Source organism: Odontomachus brunneus, unplaced genomic scaffold (assembly GCF_010583005.1).
Source record: "Odontomachus brunneus isolate Ranch 3 - 2012 unplaced genomic scaffold, Obru_v1 Obru_scaffold_016, whole genome shotgun sequence".
NCBI classification, from domain to species: domain Eukaryota; kingdom Metazoa; phylum Arthropoda; class Insecta; order Hymenoptera; family Formicidae; genus Odontomachus; species Odontomachus brunneus.
The window spans coordinates 3,135,737-3,154,874 of record NW_022639466.1 but is presented as its reverse complement, the minus strand read 5'-3'; the positions used below and the strand labels follow the sequence as shown (position 1 = coordinate 3,154,874).

General features: G+C 31.3%; 3 protein-coding genes across 13 annotated transcripts; all 3 read right to left on the bottom strand.

Moving 5' to 3' along the window:
- Positions 1-2,683: 2,683 nt before the first annotated feature.
- Positions 2,684-5,624, bottom strand: LOC116841571 (TD and POZ domain-containing protein 1-like). The gene is made up of 2 exons (XM_032809650.1): positions 5,166-5,624; positions 2,684-4,500 (listed from the first exon to the last, which is right to left on the bottom strand). The coding sequence occupies exons 1-2, from the start codon at positions 5,197-5,199 to the stop codon at positions 3,341-3,343; spliced, it is 1,194 nt and encodes a 397-aa protein (XP_032665541.1). The 5' UTR covers positions 5,200-5,624; the 3' UTR covers positions 2,684-3,340.
- Positions 5,625-10,086: 4,462 nt separating this feature from the next.
- Positions 10,087-13,683, bottom strand: LOC116841500 (speckle-type POZ protein-like). Of its 2 annotated transcripts, none has more exons than XM_032809507.1 (3): positions 13,411-13,683; positions 12,571-12,681; positions 10,087-11,695 (listed from the first exon to the last, which is right to left on the bottom strand). In XM_032809507.1, exons 2-3 carry the CDS (start codon positions 12,602-12,604, stop codon positions 10,545-10,547), a joined length of 1,185 nt encoding a protein of 394 aa, XP_032665398.1. In that variant the 5' UTR covers positions 12,605-12,681; positions 13,411-13,683; the 3' UTR covers positions 10,087-10,544. The 2 variants fall into 2 exon arrangements, with proteins under 2 accessions (XP_032665398.1, XP_032665397.1); XM_032809506.1 differs by having other exon boundaries at positions 12,571-12,643.
- A 742-nt stretch (positions 13,684-14,425) lies between these two features.
- On the bottom strand, positions 14,426-17,835 carry LOC116841501 (protein roadkill-like). 10 transcript variants are annotated; one of them, XM_032809514.1, is made up of 5 exons: positions 17,640-17,835; positions 17,380-17,560; positions 16,898-17,064; positions 16,409-16,550; positions 14,426-15,754 (listed from the first exon to the last, which is right to left on the bottom strand). In XM_032809514.1, exon 5 carries the CDS (start codon positions 15,627-15,629, stop codon positions 14,673-14,675), a length of 957 nt encoding a protein of 318 aa, XP_032665405.1. In that variant the 5' UTR covers positions 15,630-15,754; positions 16,409-16,550; positions 16,898-17,064; positions 17,380-17,560; positions 17,640-17,835; the 3' UTR covers positions 14,426-14,672. The 10 variants fall into 10 exon arrangements, with proteins under 10 accessions (XP_032665405.1, XP_032665399.1, XP_032665406.1 ...); XM_032809508.1 differs by having other exon boundaries at positions 16,428-16,550; XM_032809515.1 differs by having other exon boundaries at positions 16,409-16,512.
- Between the last annotated feature and the right edge of the window lie 1,303 nt (positions 17,836-19,138).

Sequence of the window (19,138 nt, the reverse complement as noted above, 5' to 3'; positions counted from 1 at the left end):
ATACACTTCTCGCAAGCAGTTTCGGCAAAGCACTTTGCCCAATAGCGAGACGAGACGAGACGAGACGAGACGAAACGGCCACGTCTTTCGAAAATCCGATTTCCGTCACGAGCGAGCTTAAGGCAGTCGATACGGCAGGATTACTCGTGTAACTGCGAAGTGCAACACTGTGAGGACTACTTCCGGAGTCTCTCTCGCGACAGAACGGTCATTTTTCGCGAGATAGACGCACGCGCGCTGTTTGCCCGATTTCCTACTGATGCATCGGCCTTCTTCGGCCTGTGATGCAATGGGACGGGATTCTAGTGTGCCGGTCCTCTAAATTCCAAGCCGGAAACTCCGACTTTCGTTGCGAATCTGTTAAGACCCAGAACTAACGAAGCGGAAGGGATATCGCGCGCGACGAATTAATTGTTGGGCATCTCAGCGGCGCGATAAGACGGAGGAGCTTGTTAATTTTCCGCCCCGCTGAAAGCACCGCAATTTTATAGTAATTAATCTTACGAGGCTACATGGTTTTTTGTATCTTAATTACACATCGTCTCGGCGTAATATATATTTCAACGAAAAGAGAGACGCGCACTGTGTATCGCGCCTCACCGCTGAACTGCGAATTAATTAATTATACTTCCCGAAATCTCATGTCTTGACAAAATCGCTTTGAACTAAGATAATGTGTCGCGTAACTCGCGGATATCTCTTATGTCACGAAAGAAATCGATGCGCAAATCATAATTACACCTGAATAAGAACCAACGAATGCTCAAATTTGTAGAGAATGCAATGGGATAAAAAAATTGATAGAATAAAGACACTTTAAGAGCTAACTTTTTAAATATTTTCTATTACGAAGTGTGAACACATCTAAAGCGTTTCATACGTTCATTTTTAATGTATATTGAAAATCAGAAGAAATCTTTGGGGGAACGCGTGGTAGTTCCAACAAAATCTGTTTTCCTACTTGAAAGCGCGTGTTGCAATCTATTAACCTGATTCTGTATAAATTTTTCAACCAGAATCGATCATTTTTTTACGAAATCAAACTGGATCAAATTGGATCCTAATTAGAGATTTTCCGTGTAGGAAGTTGCAGGGGAGACGCAGAATACTTTATAACATCCGCAAGACGGATATCAATCTTGTCGTACAGGCGCCAGCACGTTCGATTCAGATGAAACGTAGCTAATGGCTCCTTCTCTTCTGCCGAGTAGTTTGCCGTTCCTTTTGGGATCGCGCGAATCCTTTGAGTAGCGAACGAAACCAATTCCTAATAGTTCCTTTTATCCCCGCCTTTTACAGCGCGTTCCTCCGCGCGCGAGAGATAACGCGGCTTTCAATAGATTTATATTCGTATCGCGATGGAAGTAAATTTCTCCAGCAGACACGCACGCTAGCTAATTTATGTATAGCTTAACGTCACGACATTTTATTAATCTCTCATATTACCCTCCTCCCTTCCCTCCCCCCTCCTCACGGAGCTCTATTCCACTCGAGTTTAATCCGCGGAAAATATCCACGCGATTCCTTCGTATTTATATTTCGAACGTGTGTATGTATGTGTGCGTTGTTTTAATGGAAAAGCAATTAATTCACTCGCGGATGAATTGTTAGCCGTGTTCAAGGAGAAGCAATAATTTATATCGCGATCAAAAATACAAGGATGTTTTGTGGGAAGATGAGATATATTATGACGGGAGCAGCCCACCGACAGTATTGATTGCGATCGATACTGGTGTTTGTCAAGATTATGCGTGCACCGGGATGATACAGGGGTTTCTGTGCGCCACTAAAGATTTATTTCCGCTCAATCCAATTTCCAGACGTCGCTGCCACGTTAAGTTCCGCTATTTTCAATTTCACGACGGCGCATCAATCTTTCATACTATCTGTGCACATTTTTACCGTATCGTTTAATGCATGATGAAGAACTAATAATTCATTATGATGGAGATGTGAAGATAGTTCCTGTAGATTTATGATGTATGTATCACGTATGTGTGTGGTAAGCCCATGTGATGGAACTTTAACAATATAATCTCTCTCTCTCTCTCTGCTCACCGTAGTATGAGGAAAGATCACGTGAATATAAATATGAAAGTGCTTCCTTCTCGAGCTTTTGTTTCTAAAAGATTCGTAAAAATACTTTGCAAAATTATAGGCGCGGCGTTGGAACAGACGTACGATCCCAGACAGCACAGCAGATCTCTAGAGGATGTCCTGAAGACGTTCTCAGGACGCAGAACGTTCTCAGAACGTCTTTAAAGAGAATATCCTGTGGAGATTTGTGTTTGAAACTCTTACGCGGAGAGAATTTTATAGTAAAAATTACTAGAAAATTATGCAATTAAAGAACATATCGATATTCTGCTGTAATTTTTCCGTTTGATATGTAACATTTAAATTTTAGAAACTGAGATTGCCAGAATTTGCAATAAACTGTGATATCACGATATTTCTTAATATTTAGAATTATATTTTAATAATGTATTGTCACTACTATTCTACTATATACTACATTTAATAATGTATTATTACTGCTATTAGAATCAAAAACACATGCGCACACATACAAAAGTAATTAATAACAAATTTGCAATAGTCCGCTATTTGAATTATGTTTTAAAAAGTACTAAACGAGATATTCATAAACTGGAAAAGAAAAAGGCACATTTTTAAATATATTTTATTTTATTGAACATTATATAGTAGATCAATATAATAATCTAAACACATAGTTATACACATAAAGCTATTCTAGAGCTTCACAAGAAATGAATACATAAAGTTATTCAAGAGTTTCACATAAGAAATCGATACTGCGCTCTACAAAGCTATAATTTCAGTGCTAAGTTAAAAAATAAAAATTGGACAAAACATACATATAATGTAAGTTTTGTAATGCTTACAACACGGATATATTATAGCATAGCTAATAGTAAAGTCACAAATACATGTTAAATAAACATTTTTTTAATACACAAATATATCGCAAAAAATACAAACAGAAAGCATTATATATATTCGTTGGTAAAATATATTCAAAGCAGAAAATAAAAATAAGTGAAAAGTGCAATATATACACCCACATTCAGAAAAATAAAATATATGTTGCTTTTGCAACTTAGTATTTTAAAAATTGTTTTTTCTCAATATCAATACAAATAAAAAAAACCGGATTAATACTGTCCAATTAATCGAGAAAAAAATTAAGTTTTATAAGAATATTGCTAATTTATGGCCGATAATTAGACCTTTATTTCGAACTTTCTTTTTATCAATAATAGAGTAAAGATCTTGATGTTTAAATTAATATCAAGTTTCTAATGATTTTTGTGTAACATTAGTATTCTCCTGGTATATGGTCTAGGTAGTATGGTCTAGATATTTGGTTCGTGGTTTGCGAACTTGATTCACTTGTAGACTTAATATCTTGTAGACTTGTAGACTTGTAGACTTGTATCTTACTACTACTACTACTAGTTTTAGTATCGCAAGACAAAATTATCTGAATTTCAGTATATTTCATAATGTGATGACAACATGCAGAATTCGTGGATGTTTCGATTAATTTTAGAAGTTCTTGTTTAAATATATCCTTTGGTTGTATCTGGATAAATTTTAGAATATATTTCTCTAAATATTTTGTATTATATAAACATATTTTTGCCAATAATTCTAAGTAGTTTTCTACATTAATTAATGTCATTAAGAGCAATTCACACAACGTTTTAAGATCTTGTAAATCATATTTATCGGCTGCTATAAAGAGATCAGACAATGTATCTACATTGTCGATATGATCAGGTATAAAACAAACTTTTATATAAGATAATAACAATTTTAAAACATCGTATTTCACATCTGTTATTTTTACCTCATTTGTTATACCTTCCTTCATCTCACAATGGAACATAGCCTGGAAAACTGTGCTTTTTGCACATATTAAATTTTTGTTTGCATAGAGCCGTTTATCGCCTATTATAAAAGTAACAAGTGATTCTTTATCAAGATCAGTCTCCTTTATATTTTCTGATGATGTATTATAGGATTTCGATATTGTTGTGTACATAGTTTTCTGTGATACATTGTTATACCATTCACATTTAATATATATTGTAAGAGTGTTATTAGGCAAGTATTTTGTTGTATTTTTCAAGAGTAATATAATAGGTATACTGCATATATAAATTATTTTATCTGTCATATTTATCGTTTCATAAAAGTTTGGTTCATTATTCTTTAGAAATACGTGACATATACCTACATACTTGTGAGTAGACATTAGATACAAATACAAATTTTGTTTTTCCTTATCTGTATTTAGCTGAAATTGAACATCTTCTGAGTTGATAATGCCGGTATAAATAGGAAGTTGCAGTTGATATATATCCCAAAAGTTTGCAATTTCCCAAGTAAAGGTTAATGTTGAAATATCTTCTTCTGTTCGGCAGTAACCAATATAATTGTCTATAGACTTAACTAACGAGAAGGGTGATTTATCTGTAATATATAAAAGCATTAAGATTTTTATAAAAGTTATGGGATGTAATTAAAATATTTCATAAAAAAACATCTCTATAAGAGTAGATTGAATAATAATAATACTTAATAACCATTTGAGGATTTACAGATTGTACATCCTAATAATTTTATAATATTAGCCATATATCTAGAGTCAAGCTATTTATAATATTAGCGATACATGTATAGCTAAGCTATTAAATCCCTTTGTATCATTCAATATATTTCATACATTTTTACAATTTAAAGGGAATTTTATATTATTTATGGCATATTACAATTAAAGTACCTATTGTAATCACGTAAGTTCTTTATGCTACTTGACAAATATTGCATTGTTGTAAAGAATAATCTTAATTATTGGCTTGTAATTTAGATTATTTGATTGCATAATGAGACATAATAAAAAATATAGGTCTAATAAGACATCTGCGAAAATAAAATTTACTTTCAATAATGTTGATATAAAATAATTCAATATATATAATGCCTGTAATCTATACATTTACCACCAATCATAAATCATAAATTATATAGTTTTGGATCTTTGCAAATAAAATATTCTTCACTATAAATGTTTCATCTTTTATTTTGGAATTATACCTGTTAAATTAAATAAATTATACTTATACAATAAATTATACCTTGGCAATCTTTGCTCACCGCTTTTGCGTCCATCTTCACGGTCGTCTTTGAACAATATCTTCACAAAGGATATCGAAATTATTGTGTGAAGATAATCAGATATAGCGTAACTAAAAACACAAGTGTGTGTGCGAATTTTCTGTGTGAAAAATGCCTACACAAAATAATGCTGGGTAATTATTTAGTTTAGCGGCATCAATTGTTTTCTAGCTCTATGAAGACAATGGCCGCGTTCAGTAGAACAAGTGATCAGTAAGCGCTCAGGGAGCTCTTATATATGATTTGGCATATTCTTTTAGATCTCCAACTATACTCCAATCAGATGCAAGAGCTCACTGAGCGCTTACTAATCACTTGTTCTACTGAACGCGGCCAATGAGACAACCGACTATATAACCATAGACTATATAACCATCATAGATATAATATATCTAAACCAAGCTCATGCCTTTGAATAGTGGGAGTAAGTCCCGATCTACAAAAGGTGTAGTAAGCTTTAAACCGTAAGAAATTAACCAATTGATTATTCCTCTATAAGTCCACTGTGATTGGTCAATTTTTTAAGGCTTAAAGCTTCCTACACCGAAAAAATGATGTGAAGATAGGCAGATATACTTCCTTCAATATATGGTTTCCGGTAATTTAATGCCTCAGTGCCATTTGCAATAGGCAGATGTAACGTAATTAGACACACACGTGTATGTGCGTGTGAATTTATTTCCTGTGCGAAAGATGCTGCAATATAACAAATTCTATGCTAACGATAAGACTTTTGACTATGTAACTATAGACCCTATAACTCATAGATCGTTAGTTGGTCTTTTTCGCTGGAATAAACATGAAAAGTGCCTTTACGAATCAAATGGTGACTCCCAGAACTCAAATACCCGATGAAAAATTTTTCGTGCAAAATTTTGTATGAAATTTGTCCATACATAATTATGTATAATTATATATAATCATATAAAATTATATATAATTATACACAATTATGTATAACAATATGTATAATTACATATAAATTTATGCGTAATTATGTAAAATTATATATGAATTTATATATATAATTATATATAATTATATATATAAGTAGAATGTATGAACATAAATGGGCAAATTTGATACATAATAATATATAATTATATATAATTATATATAATTTTATATAATTTTATATAATTATATATGAAAAATTTTTCATTGGGTAACCATTTATCTATAACTATACTGGATAGAGCACTGCTATCATAGACTTTGACCCGCATTCTGAGTTCTCTTTTAAGGATAAATCGGCCTCAAAAAGTGGCTTATAAGCTTTCTGATTGGCTATGAGTCACTTTTAGAGGCTCATTTATCGTTAAAAGAGAACTCAGAATATGGGTCTTAGTATACATAGGGTCTGTTTTCTATTGCTGAACTGGCTGCTCTAGTTCTCTCTCGTCTTTCTTCCACCAATCTTTCATCTATATATCTATCTCTTTTTAAGTTCCGAAAGTGTACACTAGTTCAGCAATAGAAAACAGATCCACAGACTGCGTGTTCTCAATGGGTGCTTTCCAATTGCGTACACTGTGTTACACAAAACCAGTTTATTGGTTGCATATTATCCTACAAGATATTTTAGATAATATGTGACCAATAAACTGGTTTTGTGTACGTGTGTGTCAAGATGTGTTAAGCAATTGGAAAGCACCTAATATTTTCTAAATAGCGTGTTCGACTGGCTCTGAGCTCTTATTCTTGAAATTTTTGCGTATACGTCATTTTTACTGCGCAGTTACTTTATAGTATGATTAAACCTGCGCAGTAAAACTTACATATACGTAACTATTTCAAGAATAGACTCTTATAGAAATATCATACTAAGAATCATTGATAATTACTTATTTTCAGTATTAAAAATACTGGATAATATGTAATTATCAATAATTCTTAGTATGATATTTCTATAAGGGGGTTAATTGCTCCGAGAACGATTAATGATATCATAAGCCAATCTTTACTAGCCAATCATGAAGCTTATAAGTACTTGTTCGACCAATAAACGTAAGCTGAATAACCCATAATGAGTTAACCCAGAGCCAGTCGAACGTGCTAAAAGTTTGAACGCATCAGGAAAGAGAAAAAGATAGCAACGCATAGTGGAGATAAGAGTCAACACACAAAGAAATCCGTAAACTTAAAATGTTACGGATGTTCTTGTGCGGAGGTTCTATAAAGCCTTCATTAGAAAAAGATAGAATGATGAACGAAAGTATGCTATCTCTTTCTATTCTCTGACGTCCGCTTACGCAGTCTAGGGCTGCGTTCTGAAATTCACTGCCAATTCACTGCTGAAAATCCATAGTTTATGTTACATATACTATAGAATTTCAGCATTGGCAGTGAATTTCGGAACGCAGCCTGTGTATACCAATAAGGAAACCCATACAAATGTCCACTTCGGATTTTCATAACTTATAATATGTTGTACTAGATCAAAATAACAGATACGTTTTTTACTATATAATGAAAAAAAACCGATTTTCTTCAAAGAGGTATTTCACTCCCTAAACTTGCGAAAGGGCACATATAATAAAAAAACGTATCTTTTATTTTGATCTAAAGTACAACATATTATAAGTTTATGAAAATCGAAGGCGGACACTTATGTGGGTTTTCTTGTATGTCTGAGGGTCGGTTGTTTCTTGGTAAGTTAAATCATATGTCTGTTTTTTTTTTCCTTCAATTTAGACAAAGGCAGACATATGATTTAACTATCAGTTAATTTACCAAACAGTTGGGACAATCGGCTCTAAAACTGCCATACTCTCTTCATGGTATCCAACGGACAGAACTGCGTGAGAGAGTTAAGGTTAGTTGTTCCAACTTCTTGATAAATCAACTGATGGTTACATCATATATCTATCTTTGTCTAAATTGAAGGAAAAGTAAAGACAGACATATGATTTAACTATCAGTTAATTTATCAAGAAGTTGGAACAACTGGCCCTTAAACGGGCACCGTGTTGTCTCCTTTTAGTGTAAACTGTTACAATTGGTTAGATAAGAATAGCAAGGTACCGTTTAACTATTTCTCTCACACAGTTCTACCCATCCGAGAACAAAGGAGTGCTCTATCCAAGCTGCGTTCCGAAATTCACTGCCAGTACTGAAAATCTACAATATACGTGACATAAACTATACATTTTTAGTACTGTCAGTGAATATCAGAACACAGTTTATATAATCAAAGGCTGGGACAGTTGTTACGAGAACTACGCACACACGAGATGACAAAAGGACGTCAATTTTGTGCAATATAATGTTCACCATTTCTTTTCTCTTTTATATAGATTTTTACATTGACCCAATATTCACGGCCAACGTTAAACTACGTTTGTTAAATCGCTAGGAATCGATTTTACACGTGTTTTCTGTTTAAGACAAAAATTTCTCCAGACAGCGACAGACCGTTCAACTTTTATCTAATTCAAACTGTGTCACAAAATTCGTTCCTTTTTCTTTTATAAACATAAGATACAAATGTTATATGAAGCTAGATAAAGAGGTTTTGTCGAAGCACGCGAGATCAAAAAACATGGTCGCGTTTTGAGCGTCAAGTTTTAAACGCAAAAGCGGGATCTGTAAAAAACTCGCAAGTGTTTACGTCCCTGACCCGAACGGTTGTGTTATTTTACACGACCAACTAGTTGAGCAGAAGCAAGATTATATATTCCGCTATAACTACAAAACCGATGCATTTCTAAGTAGTCTTAATCGATTCTTCCGGGTTATATTATATGATAAAACTGTCTTTATTTTTGCTTTCCGTGTTCTCTAAAATCAAGTGTTTCCTTCTCGAGCTTTTGTTTCTACAAGGTTCGTAAAAATATTTTGCAAAATTATAAGTACGGCGTTAAAGCAGACATACAATCCCAGACAGCACAAGATCTTCAGAGGATGTCCTGCGGACGTTCTTAGAACGTCTGTAAAGAGGATGTCATGTAGAGATCTGTGTTGTTTGAAACTCTTACGCGGAGAGAATTTTATAGTAAAAATTACTACAGAATTGTGCAACCAAAGAACATATCGATATTTTGCCTTAATTTTCCCGTTTCATATATGACATTTAAATTTTACAAATTGAGATTGTCAAAATTTGCTATGATTGTGATATCACGATATTTCTTAATATTTAGAATTTCATTTTAATAATGTATTGCCACTGCTATTAGAATCAAAAACACATGCGCACACATACAAAAGTAATTAATAACAACTTTGCAATAGTCCGCTATATTTGAATTATGTTTTAAAAAGTACAAAGCGCGAGATATTCATAAACTGGAAAAGAAAAAGGCACAGTTTTAAATATATTTTATTTTATTGAACATTACATAGCAGATCAATATAATAATCTAAACGCATAAAGTTACACCATTCTAAAACTTCACATAAGAAATCGATACTGCATTCTACGAAGCTATAACTTCAGTGCTAAATAAAAAATAAAAATTGAATAAACGAAACATACATATAACTATTTAATACATATAATTATTTAAATTTTATAATGCTTACAATATTGATATATTATAGCACAATTAATAATCAATTCGCAAATATATCCCACACAGCAGCAATGTCCCAAATACATCATAGGGATATCTTGAAGATATCGTATATCTCAAATATATCTTTAGGATATCTCTATAATATATTTTGGATACCTTTGCTGTATGGGATGTTAAATAAATATATATGTTAATAATAATAATAATAATATGTTATATATATTGTATATGTGTATATATATGTCCTTTTATAAAAGATGCTGTTAACTAACCTATGAGTGACTTTCTATTATTGTTATTATATATATTTAAAAATGGTATACAGTATAGTGTAGTATAAAGAAAATATTAACAAATAAAATGATAAAATAATAAAATATTGATTATTAACAATTAGATAAAGATATTGATTATTAACAAGATATTGAAATTAACAAGATTTTGAATAAATATATCGCAAGAAATACAAACAGAAAGCATTATATATGCTCATTGATAAAATATAATTAAAGCAGAATATACAAATCTATAAAATCTATGATACATACATCTACATTCAGAATAAAATATGTGTTGTTTTTGCAACTTATAATTTAAAAAATTGCTTTTTCTCAGTATTAGTACAGAAAAAAGAAAATCGGATTAATACTGTCCAATTAATCGAGAAAGAAGTTGAGTTTTATAAGAATACTGCTGATTTATGGCCGATAATTTCGAACTTTTTTTTATCAATAAGGGAAAATTCAAAATAAAGATCTTGATGTTTAAATTAATATCAAGTTTCTAATAATTTTTATGCAACATTAGTATGGTCCTAGATAATTAAAATTCTAAGGTTTTTATGTTCGGGGATTTCTTCATCGGGGATCTCTTCGGGGATTTAGGACTTACTGATTCATTTGAGACTTCAGGTACTTTTATAGTACAACTATTACTACTACTACCTATAGTTCCAATTTCACAAAATTGTACTGCCTGAATGTCACTATATTTCGTAAGAGGAAGAGAAGATGCAGAATTTTCAATTAATTTTATCACTTCTGGTTCAAATATACACTTTGTTCGTATCTTGGCAAAATCTTGAATATATTTCTCTAAATATTGTGTATTTTTTAAGCATATTTTCGCGGATAATTCTGTATAGTTTTCTGCGTTAATTAACTTTATTAAGTGAAATTCACACAATATTTTAAGATCTTTTATGTTATATTTATCGGCTGCCATAAAGAGATCAGATAATATTTGTACATCTTTTACATTAAGATCAGGTATTAAACAAAATTGTATATAAGATAACAACAACTTTAGAATGTCGTATTTCACGTCAGTTATTTTTACCTCATTTGTCTCACCTTTCTTCATCTTAGAACTGAACATAATCTCGAAAACTGTGCTTTTTGCACATATTAAATTTTTATTTGCATAGAGCCGTTTATCACCTACTATGAAAGTAACAAGTGATTCTTTATCAAGAACAGTCTCTTTCGTTTTTTCTGATAAGTTAACGTAGGATTCCGATATTCTCGTGAACATAATTTTCTGAGATACATCATTTTGCCATTCACATTCAATGTATATTGTAAGAGTGTCATTAGGCATGTATTCTCTTGTTTTTTTCAAGAGTAATATAATAGGTATACTGCATATATAAATATTTCGATCTGATAAATCTAGCATGTTTACCATTTTATAAAAGTTTGGTCCATTATTCTTTAGAAATACGCGACATAAACCCATGTACTTTTGAGAAGAAATTAGATGCAAATCCAAATTTTGTTTTTCACTATCACAATTTAGCTGAAATTGAATGTCTTTCATGTTGATGATGTTAGTATAAATAGGAAGCATTAGTTGATATACGTTCCAAAAATTTTCAATTTCCCAAGTATAGGTTAGTGTTAAAATTTGTTCTTCTGTTCGACAATAACCGATATGATGGCCTGAAGACTTAATCAACGAGCAGGACGGGTCATCTGTAATATATAATAGCATTAAGATTTTTATAAAACTTATGGAACTTAAATAAAATATTTCATTAAGGGACATCTCTAAGAATAGATTGAATAATAATAAATGCATTTAATAAACATATCTGAGGATTTACAGATTGTAAATTCATTACATTCTAATAAATTTATATATTAGCCAAGCTATCTATAATATTAACTATACATCTTCTATACACAAGCTATTAAATCCTCTTGTATCATTGAATACATTGAATACATTTAATATACTTTTAGAAATTGAAGGGAATTTTATATTATCTATAATATACAAATATTACAAATTAATGTTTTTGTTGTAATCACACAAGTTCTCTATACTACTTAACATGACAGATATTGTATTGTTGTAAAGAATAATCTTAATTATTGCTTTGAGATTATTTGTTTGCGTAATAAAAGATCATAGGCAAAAATTAAAAATATAAATCTAATAAATTATCTGTGAAAATAAAATTTAATTATTCTTGATAATATTGATATAAAATAATTCAATATATAGAAACTAATGCCTATAATCTATACATTTACCACCATTCATAAATCATAAATTACAAATTTTTTTATCTTTGCAAATAAAATATACTTCATTATATGCACGGAAAAAAAGGTTTGGTTGAATTAATCAAATATCTGGTCGAATATGAACGATCCAGAAATTTTGATTGTAGTAACCCGAATTCTGTTTAAGTTAACAAGATTTGTGGTTGACTTAAACAGAATTCGGGTTACTTCAATCGAAATTTCTGGATTGTTCATATTCGACCAGATATTTGGTTAATTCAACCAAACCTTTTTTTCCGTGTGTGTTTTATCTTTTATCTTGGAATTATAAATTATACCTAGTCGAGAGAAGCGACCTTTTATAATGCTCATGGTTTCACGGTCGTCTTTGAACAATTATCCTCACGGATGCTGGAAAAATGATGTGTAGATAGTCAGATATGATGTAACTAGAAACACATGTGTATGTGTGTGTGAATTTATTTCCTATGCGGAAGATGTCTACAATATAATAAATTTTGCTGACAATGAGAAACCTTTATAGTTTATATAACTATAGACTATATAACCATAGCCCGGGAGTTTTTCGTTGAAATAAACATGAAAAGTGCCCTTGCTAGACAAATGACGACTGCCGGAACTCAAATAACATTGCGAGCACGCGTGTAACACTGTACGATTATTGGACATCACGTGTCGCGCATTGCGCTAGTTTGCAAGAGCCGTTAGAATAAGAGTGGTAATTGGCAGTTCACGGTTATATAATCAAAGGTTGGGACCGTGTGTTGTTATGAGAACCACACATACCAGATGACAAAGTACGTTAATTTTGTGCAATGTAATGTTCACCATTTCTTTTCTCTTTTGTATAGATTTTTAGATTGACTCAATATTCACGGCCAACGTTAAACTGCGTTTGTCAAATCGCTGGGAATCGATTTTACACGTGTTCTTTGTTTAAGAAAAAAATTTCCCAAAACAGCGACATTATAGACCGCTCGACTTTTATCTAATCCAAACTGTATCACAAAATTCGTTCCTTTTTTTCTTATAAATATAAGATACAAACGTTATATGAAGCTAGATCTGAAGATTTTGTCGAAGCACATTTTTCTATTTCAAAATACCGATCATTGTTATCATTGTATATCTGCGTTCGTTTCATTTTGCAAGCTCACCTGAGTATTTCTTCGAAGTATGTCCGTTCAGTATTACGTAACTATCTTGAGGAGGGGATTTTACTTTAATATAATCCTTAATAATTTCTTGATTGAACGACACAATATGTAATAATATGATTAACAAGTTAAATAGTCCTTAATTACATTAAATTAACTTCGCGATCTGAAATCTTCACGCTTTCTGAATATTTCGATGTCAATTCCGTACAACAGAATTCTGCTTCCGACGCGTATCAGAACAAGAAGAGAGCTCGAGCGCCGGTTACCGTGTCTTTTATAGTAAGTACTGGTCGCAAGTTTATATCGGTGTCCTTTCCTATCCCCGGATTAAATTCTAATACATTGTGCTCTAACGTATAGTGTACTTACCTACCGAGATATTTATAATCCGTGACTATTTGAGTGTAATAGCGAAATTCAAATACGCCGTTGTGAAATTTTACTGACAATTGTCTCACCGCTGTATAGTTAATCATGCATAGTGGTCAAAAGAACTTCTCCACGTTCTTTACCGAATACCAAATGCTATAAATGCTGCACTCTTTTGTTTCGCATTTCCTAGATTACAAAATTGTTGAAAAAATCTATGCTGATACAATTTCATCGATAAGATATACTGCGAATATTTATTTGTCTCATCGACATCTACCATCCTCTAAATAAAGTAAGGCTGTGATTACGACAGTATTTCGCAGTAGTTAAAATTACATTTAAGTAATCAGTTGATCACTATTACTACTACTACTGCTGCTATTATGAAACAATTAATAACAAGTTTGCAATAAGAGCACTATATTTAAGTCACATTTTAAAAAATAAAAGATGAAATATTTTACTATAAGGTAAAAGAAAAGAAGTCATAAAATATAAATTTTATTTTATTGAAGATTATGCATCGGCATAATAATCTAAACAATAAAATATATGAATTATGGGACTTAATTAAAATATTCATAAAGGGACATTTCTATAAGAGTAGATTGAATAACAATAAATACACTTAATAAACACATGTGAGGATTTACAGATTGTATATTCGAGTAATTTTATAATATTAGTCATATATCAAATAGCTCAAAAAGTTTGGTTATGTCATTCTAGAATTCCAGCTTTAAAAAATCGATACTGTATTTTAGGAAACTATAACTCCAGCGCTAAGTTAAAAAATACATATTAGCATGCTCCTAGCTAATTTCAATTATAATAGTATGGTTTTGAGGATTTTTTGGTTCTGGTTGGTTTACTTTAGTTATTCTTAGTTATTCTTGGTTTTCTTTAGTTATTTTTCGTGTTTGACCTATTATTGTACTATAAGTTTCAGTATCGCAATGAAGTACTGTTTGAATTTCAGTATATTTCATAAGATAAAGAAGAGATATAGAATTTGTTTCAATTAATTTTATCAGTTCTTGTTTAAATACACACTTGGGTTGTATCTGGATATATTCTAGAATATATTTCTCTAAATATTTTGTATTATTTAAACATATTTTTGTGAGTATTTCTATACAGTTTTCTGTATTAATTAAATTTATTAAGTGCACTTCACATAACATTTTAAGATCTTGTACGTCATATTTATCGGCTGCCATAAACAGATCATATAACATTTGTACATCTTTTACATTAAGATCAGCTATGAAACAAAATTGTATATAAGATAACAACAACTTTAGAATGTCGTATTTCACATCAGTTATTTTTACCTCATTTGATATACCTTCCTTCATCTCAGAACTGAACATAGCCTGGAAAACTGAGCTTTTTGCACATATTAAATTTTTGTTTACATAGAGCCGTTCATCGCCTATTATAAAAGTAACAACTGATTCTTTATCATGAACAGCCTCCTTCGTATCTTTTGATAATTTAAGATAGTCTTGTGATATTTTCGTGCACATAGTTTTCTTTGATATACCATTGTGCCATTTACATTCAATGTATATTGTAAGGATGTTATTAGGTACGCATTCTGTTGTATTTTTCACGAGTATTATAATAGGTATACTGCATAAACAAATTGCTGAATTTGCTACATCTACTTTGTTTACAGTTTTATAAAAGTTTAGTTCATTGTTCTTTAGAAATACGCGACATATACCCGTGTACTTCTGATGAGAAAGTAGATACAAATTCAAATTTTGTTTTGTACTATCAAAATTTAGCTCAAATTGAACGTCTTGCGACTCGATATAGTCAGTATAAATAGGACGCATCAGTTGACATAAGTCCCAGAAGTTTGCAATTTCCCAAGTATAGGTTAATGTTAAAATATTTTCTTCTGTTCGACAATAACCGATATGCTGGTTTATGGACTTAGCAAATGACAAGGACGACTCGTCTGTAATATATAAAAACATTAAGATTTTTATAAAAGTTATGGGACTTAATTAAAATATATCATAAAAGAACATCTCTATAAGAGTAGATTGAATAATAATAAACACACTTAATAGACATTGATATATAGATTGTGCATTCTAATAATTTTATAATATTAGCCTTACATCTATAGCCAAGCTATTAAATCCCCTTGTGTCATTGAACAGATTTAATATATTTTTACAATTTAAATAGAATTTTATATTATTTATGGCATATTACAAATTAAAGTTTCTGTTAATCACACAAGTTCTTTATACTACTTAACATGACAGATATTATATTATTGTAAAGAATAATCTTAATTATTATCTTGTAATTTAGGTTATTTGTTTGCTTAGTGAAAGATAATATACAAAAATTAAATTAGGTTATTTGTTTGCTTAATGAGAGATAATAGACAACAATTAAAAATATGGTTCTATTAATAATAAAGCGTCTATGAAAATAAAATTTATTCTTGATAATATTGATATAAAATAATTATATATAAACTAATACCTACAATCTATACATTTACCACCATTCATAAATCATAAATTACAAATTTTTGGATTTTTGCAAATAAAATGTACTTCATTATATGTGTTTCATTTTTATCTTGGAAATGTACCTGTAATTATTAATTATACCTGGTCGAGTCAAGAGATTTTTACTCATCGTATTTGTGTACATGTTTTCACAGTCGTCTTTGAACAATTATCCTCATGAAAGATGCTGAAATTATGGTGTGAAAATAGCCAGATATATCGTAGCTAGAAACACAAGTATATACGTTTATGAATTTATTTTTTGTGTGGAAGATGTCTACAATATAACAAATTCTGTTGATTAAATGACACAATATGTAATAATATGATTGACAAATTAAGTAGTTACATTAAATCAACTTCGCAATCTGAAATCTTCACGCTTTCTTAATACTTCGATATCAATTCCGTACAACAGAATTCTGCTTCCGACGCGTATCAAAACAAGAAGAGAAGTCGAGCGCCGATATCTTTTATTGTAAATGCTGGTCGCAAGTTTATATCGGCGTCCTTTCTTATCCCCGGGTTAAATTCTAATACATTGTGCCCTAACTTACAGTGTATTTACTTACCGAGATGTTTATAATTCGTGACCGTTTGAGTGTAATAGCAAAATTTAAATACGCCGTTATAAAATTTTTAATATTTATGGCATATTACAAATTAAAGTTTCTGTTAATCACACATTGTTGTACAGAATAATCTTAATTATTGTCTTGTAATTTGAATTATTTGGTTGCTTAATGAAAAATAATAGACAAAATTTAAATTAGGTTATTTGTTTGCTTAATGAGAGGTAATAGTCAAAAATTAAAAATATAGTCCTAATAAGATATCTATGAAAATAAAATTTACTCTTGATAATGTTAATATAAAATAATTTAATATATGAAAATAATTCAATATATATATAAGCTAATGCCTATAATCTATACATTTACTACCATTCATAAGTCATAAATTACAAAGTTTTGGATTTTTGCAAATAAAATGTACTTCATTATATATGTTTCATCTTTTATGTTGGAATTATACTTGTAATTATAAATTATACCTGTTCGAGTCAAGGGATCTTTACTGATCGCGTTTGCGTACATGTTTTCACGGTCGTCTTTGAGCAATTATCGTCACGAAAGATGCCGAAATTATAGCGTGAAGGTAGCCAGATATAACGTAGATAGAAACGCAAGTGTATGTGTATGTGTGTGTGAATTTATTTCCTGTGTGGAAGATGTCTACAATATAACAAATTCTGTTAATTAAATGACACAATTTGTAATAATATGATTGACAAATTAAATAGTTCATAATTACATTAATTCAATTTCACATTCTCAAATCTTCACGCTTCCTTAATACTTCAATGTCAATTCCGTACAACAGAATTCTGCTTCCAACACGTATCAGAATAAAAAGAGAGCTCGAGCGCCGGTTACCGTGTCTCTTATTGTAAATACTGGATAAGTTTTTGTCGGCGTCCTTTCCTATTCCCGGGTTAAATTTTAATACATTGTGTTCTAACTTACAGTGTATTTATCTACCGAGATATTTATAATCCGTGACCGTTTAAGTGTAATAACGAAATTCAAATACGCCGTTATAAAATTTACTGATAATTCTTTCACCGATGTACAATTAATCATGCACAATGGTCAAAAAAACTTCTGCACATGTTTTGCCAAATAGCAAGTGTTATAAATGCTGCACTTTTTTATTTCGCGTCTCCTAGCTTACAAAATTGTTAAGGAAACTATGTTGATACGATTTCATCGATAAGATACACTGCGGATATTTATTTGTCTCATCGACATCTACCGTGCCCTAAATAAAGTAATGTGATTACGACAGTATTTCGCAGTAGTTCAAATTACATTTAAGTAATCAGTTGATCACTATTACTACTACTACTACTGCTGCTGCTGCTGTTACGAAACAATTAATAACAAGTTTGCAATAAGAATACTATATTTAAGTCGCATTTAAAAAAATAAAAGACGAGGTATCTATAAGGTCGAAGAAAAGAAGAGTCGTAACATATAAATTTTATTTTATCGAAGATTATGCTACGGCATAATAATCTAAACAATAAATTATTATATCATTTTAGAGTTCCTTCTTTAAGAAATCGATACTGTATACTAGGAAGCTATAACTTCGACTATTAATTAGGTGAGATCGGGGCTAGATGTCTCTATACTTTAGAACTTCGAAGTTACAACTTGAGGCAACTAATTGTTGTGGCCGACTGTACAAACCGTTAACTGCGTATACTATTAACCGTATATTTTGTCTTGTATCTAACTGAACAACTCTAACTCTAAATAAAAGACTGAATATCTTGCATGAGGCAAATTTCGTGTGAGGCTAATTAATGCGAGTCTTAATAACACGTTTCAGCTAAAGGCAGAAACGACGTCTCAGTTTTAGTACTGCACGTCTTCTCGTACATATGAAATTCACGGTATGCACCGCGAATCAGCGGATCTCACGAACGATGATGGGGAGTGCGATCGCAGCGGAGGTGTATCGCTGCCGCACGATTTTCCTATTTACGAGCGGCGCGTGCAGCTCGCATAAAAGGTCCGTACTCGTTACGACGATAGCATATATAGTCACGGCTGGGTAATGGCAAAAATTTCAAGCGACCGTCGTGAATCCACGACGACAACGACGACGACGGTGACGCTGTGGTACTCTCTATGAGGAAAGAATCGAGATCACGATCGCGTGCGTCGTTACACCCTTAACGATTATCGTCACTCCTCGAGAGAGAGGGAGAGAGAGAGAGAGAGAGAGAGAGAGAGAGAGAGAGA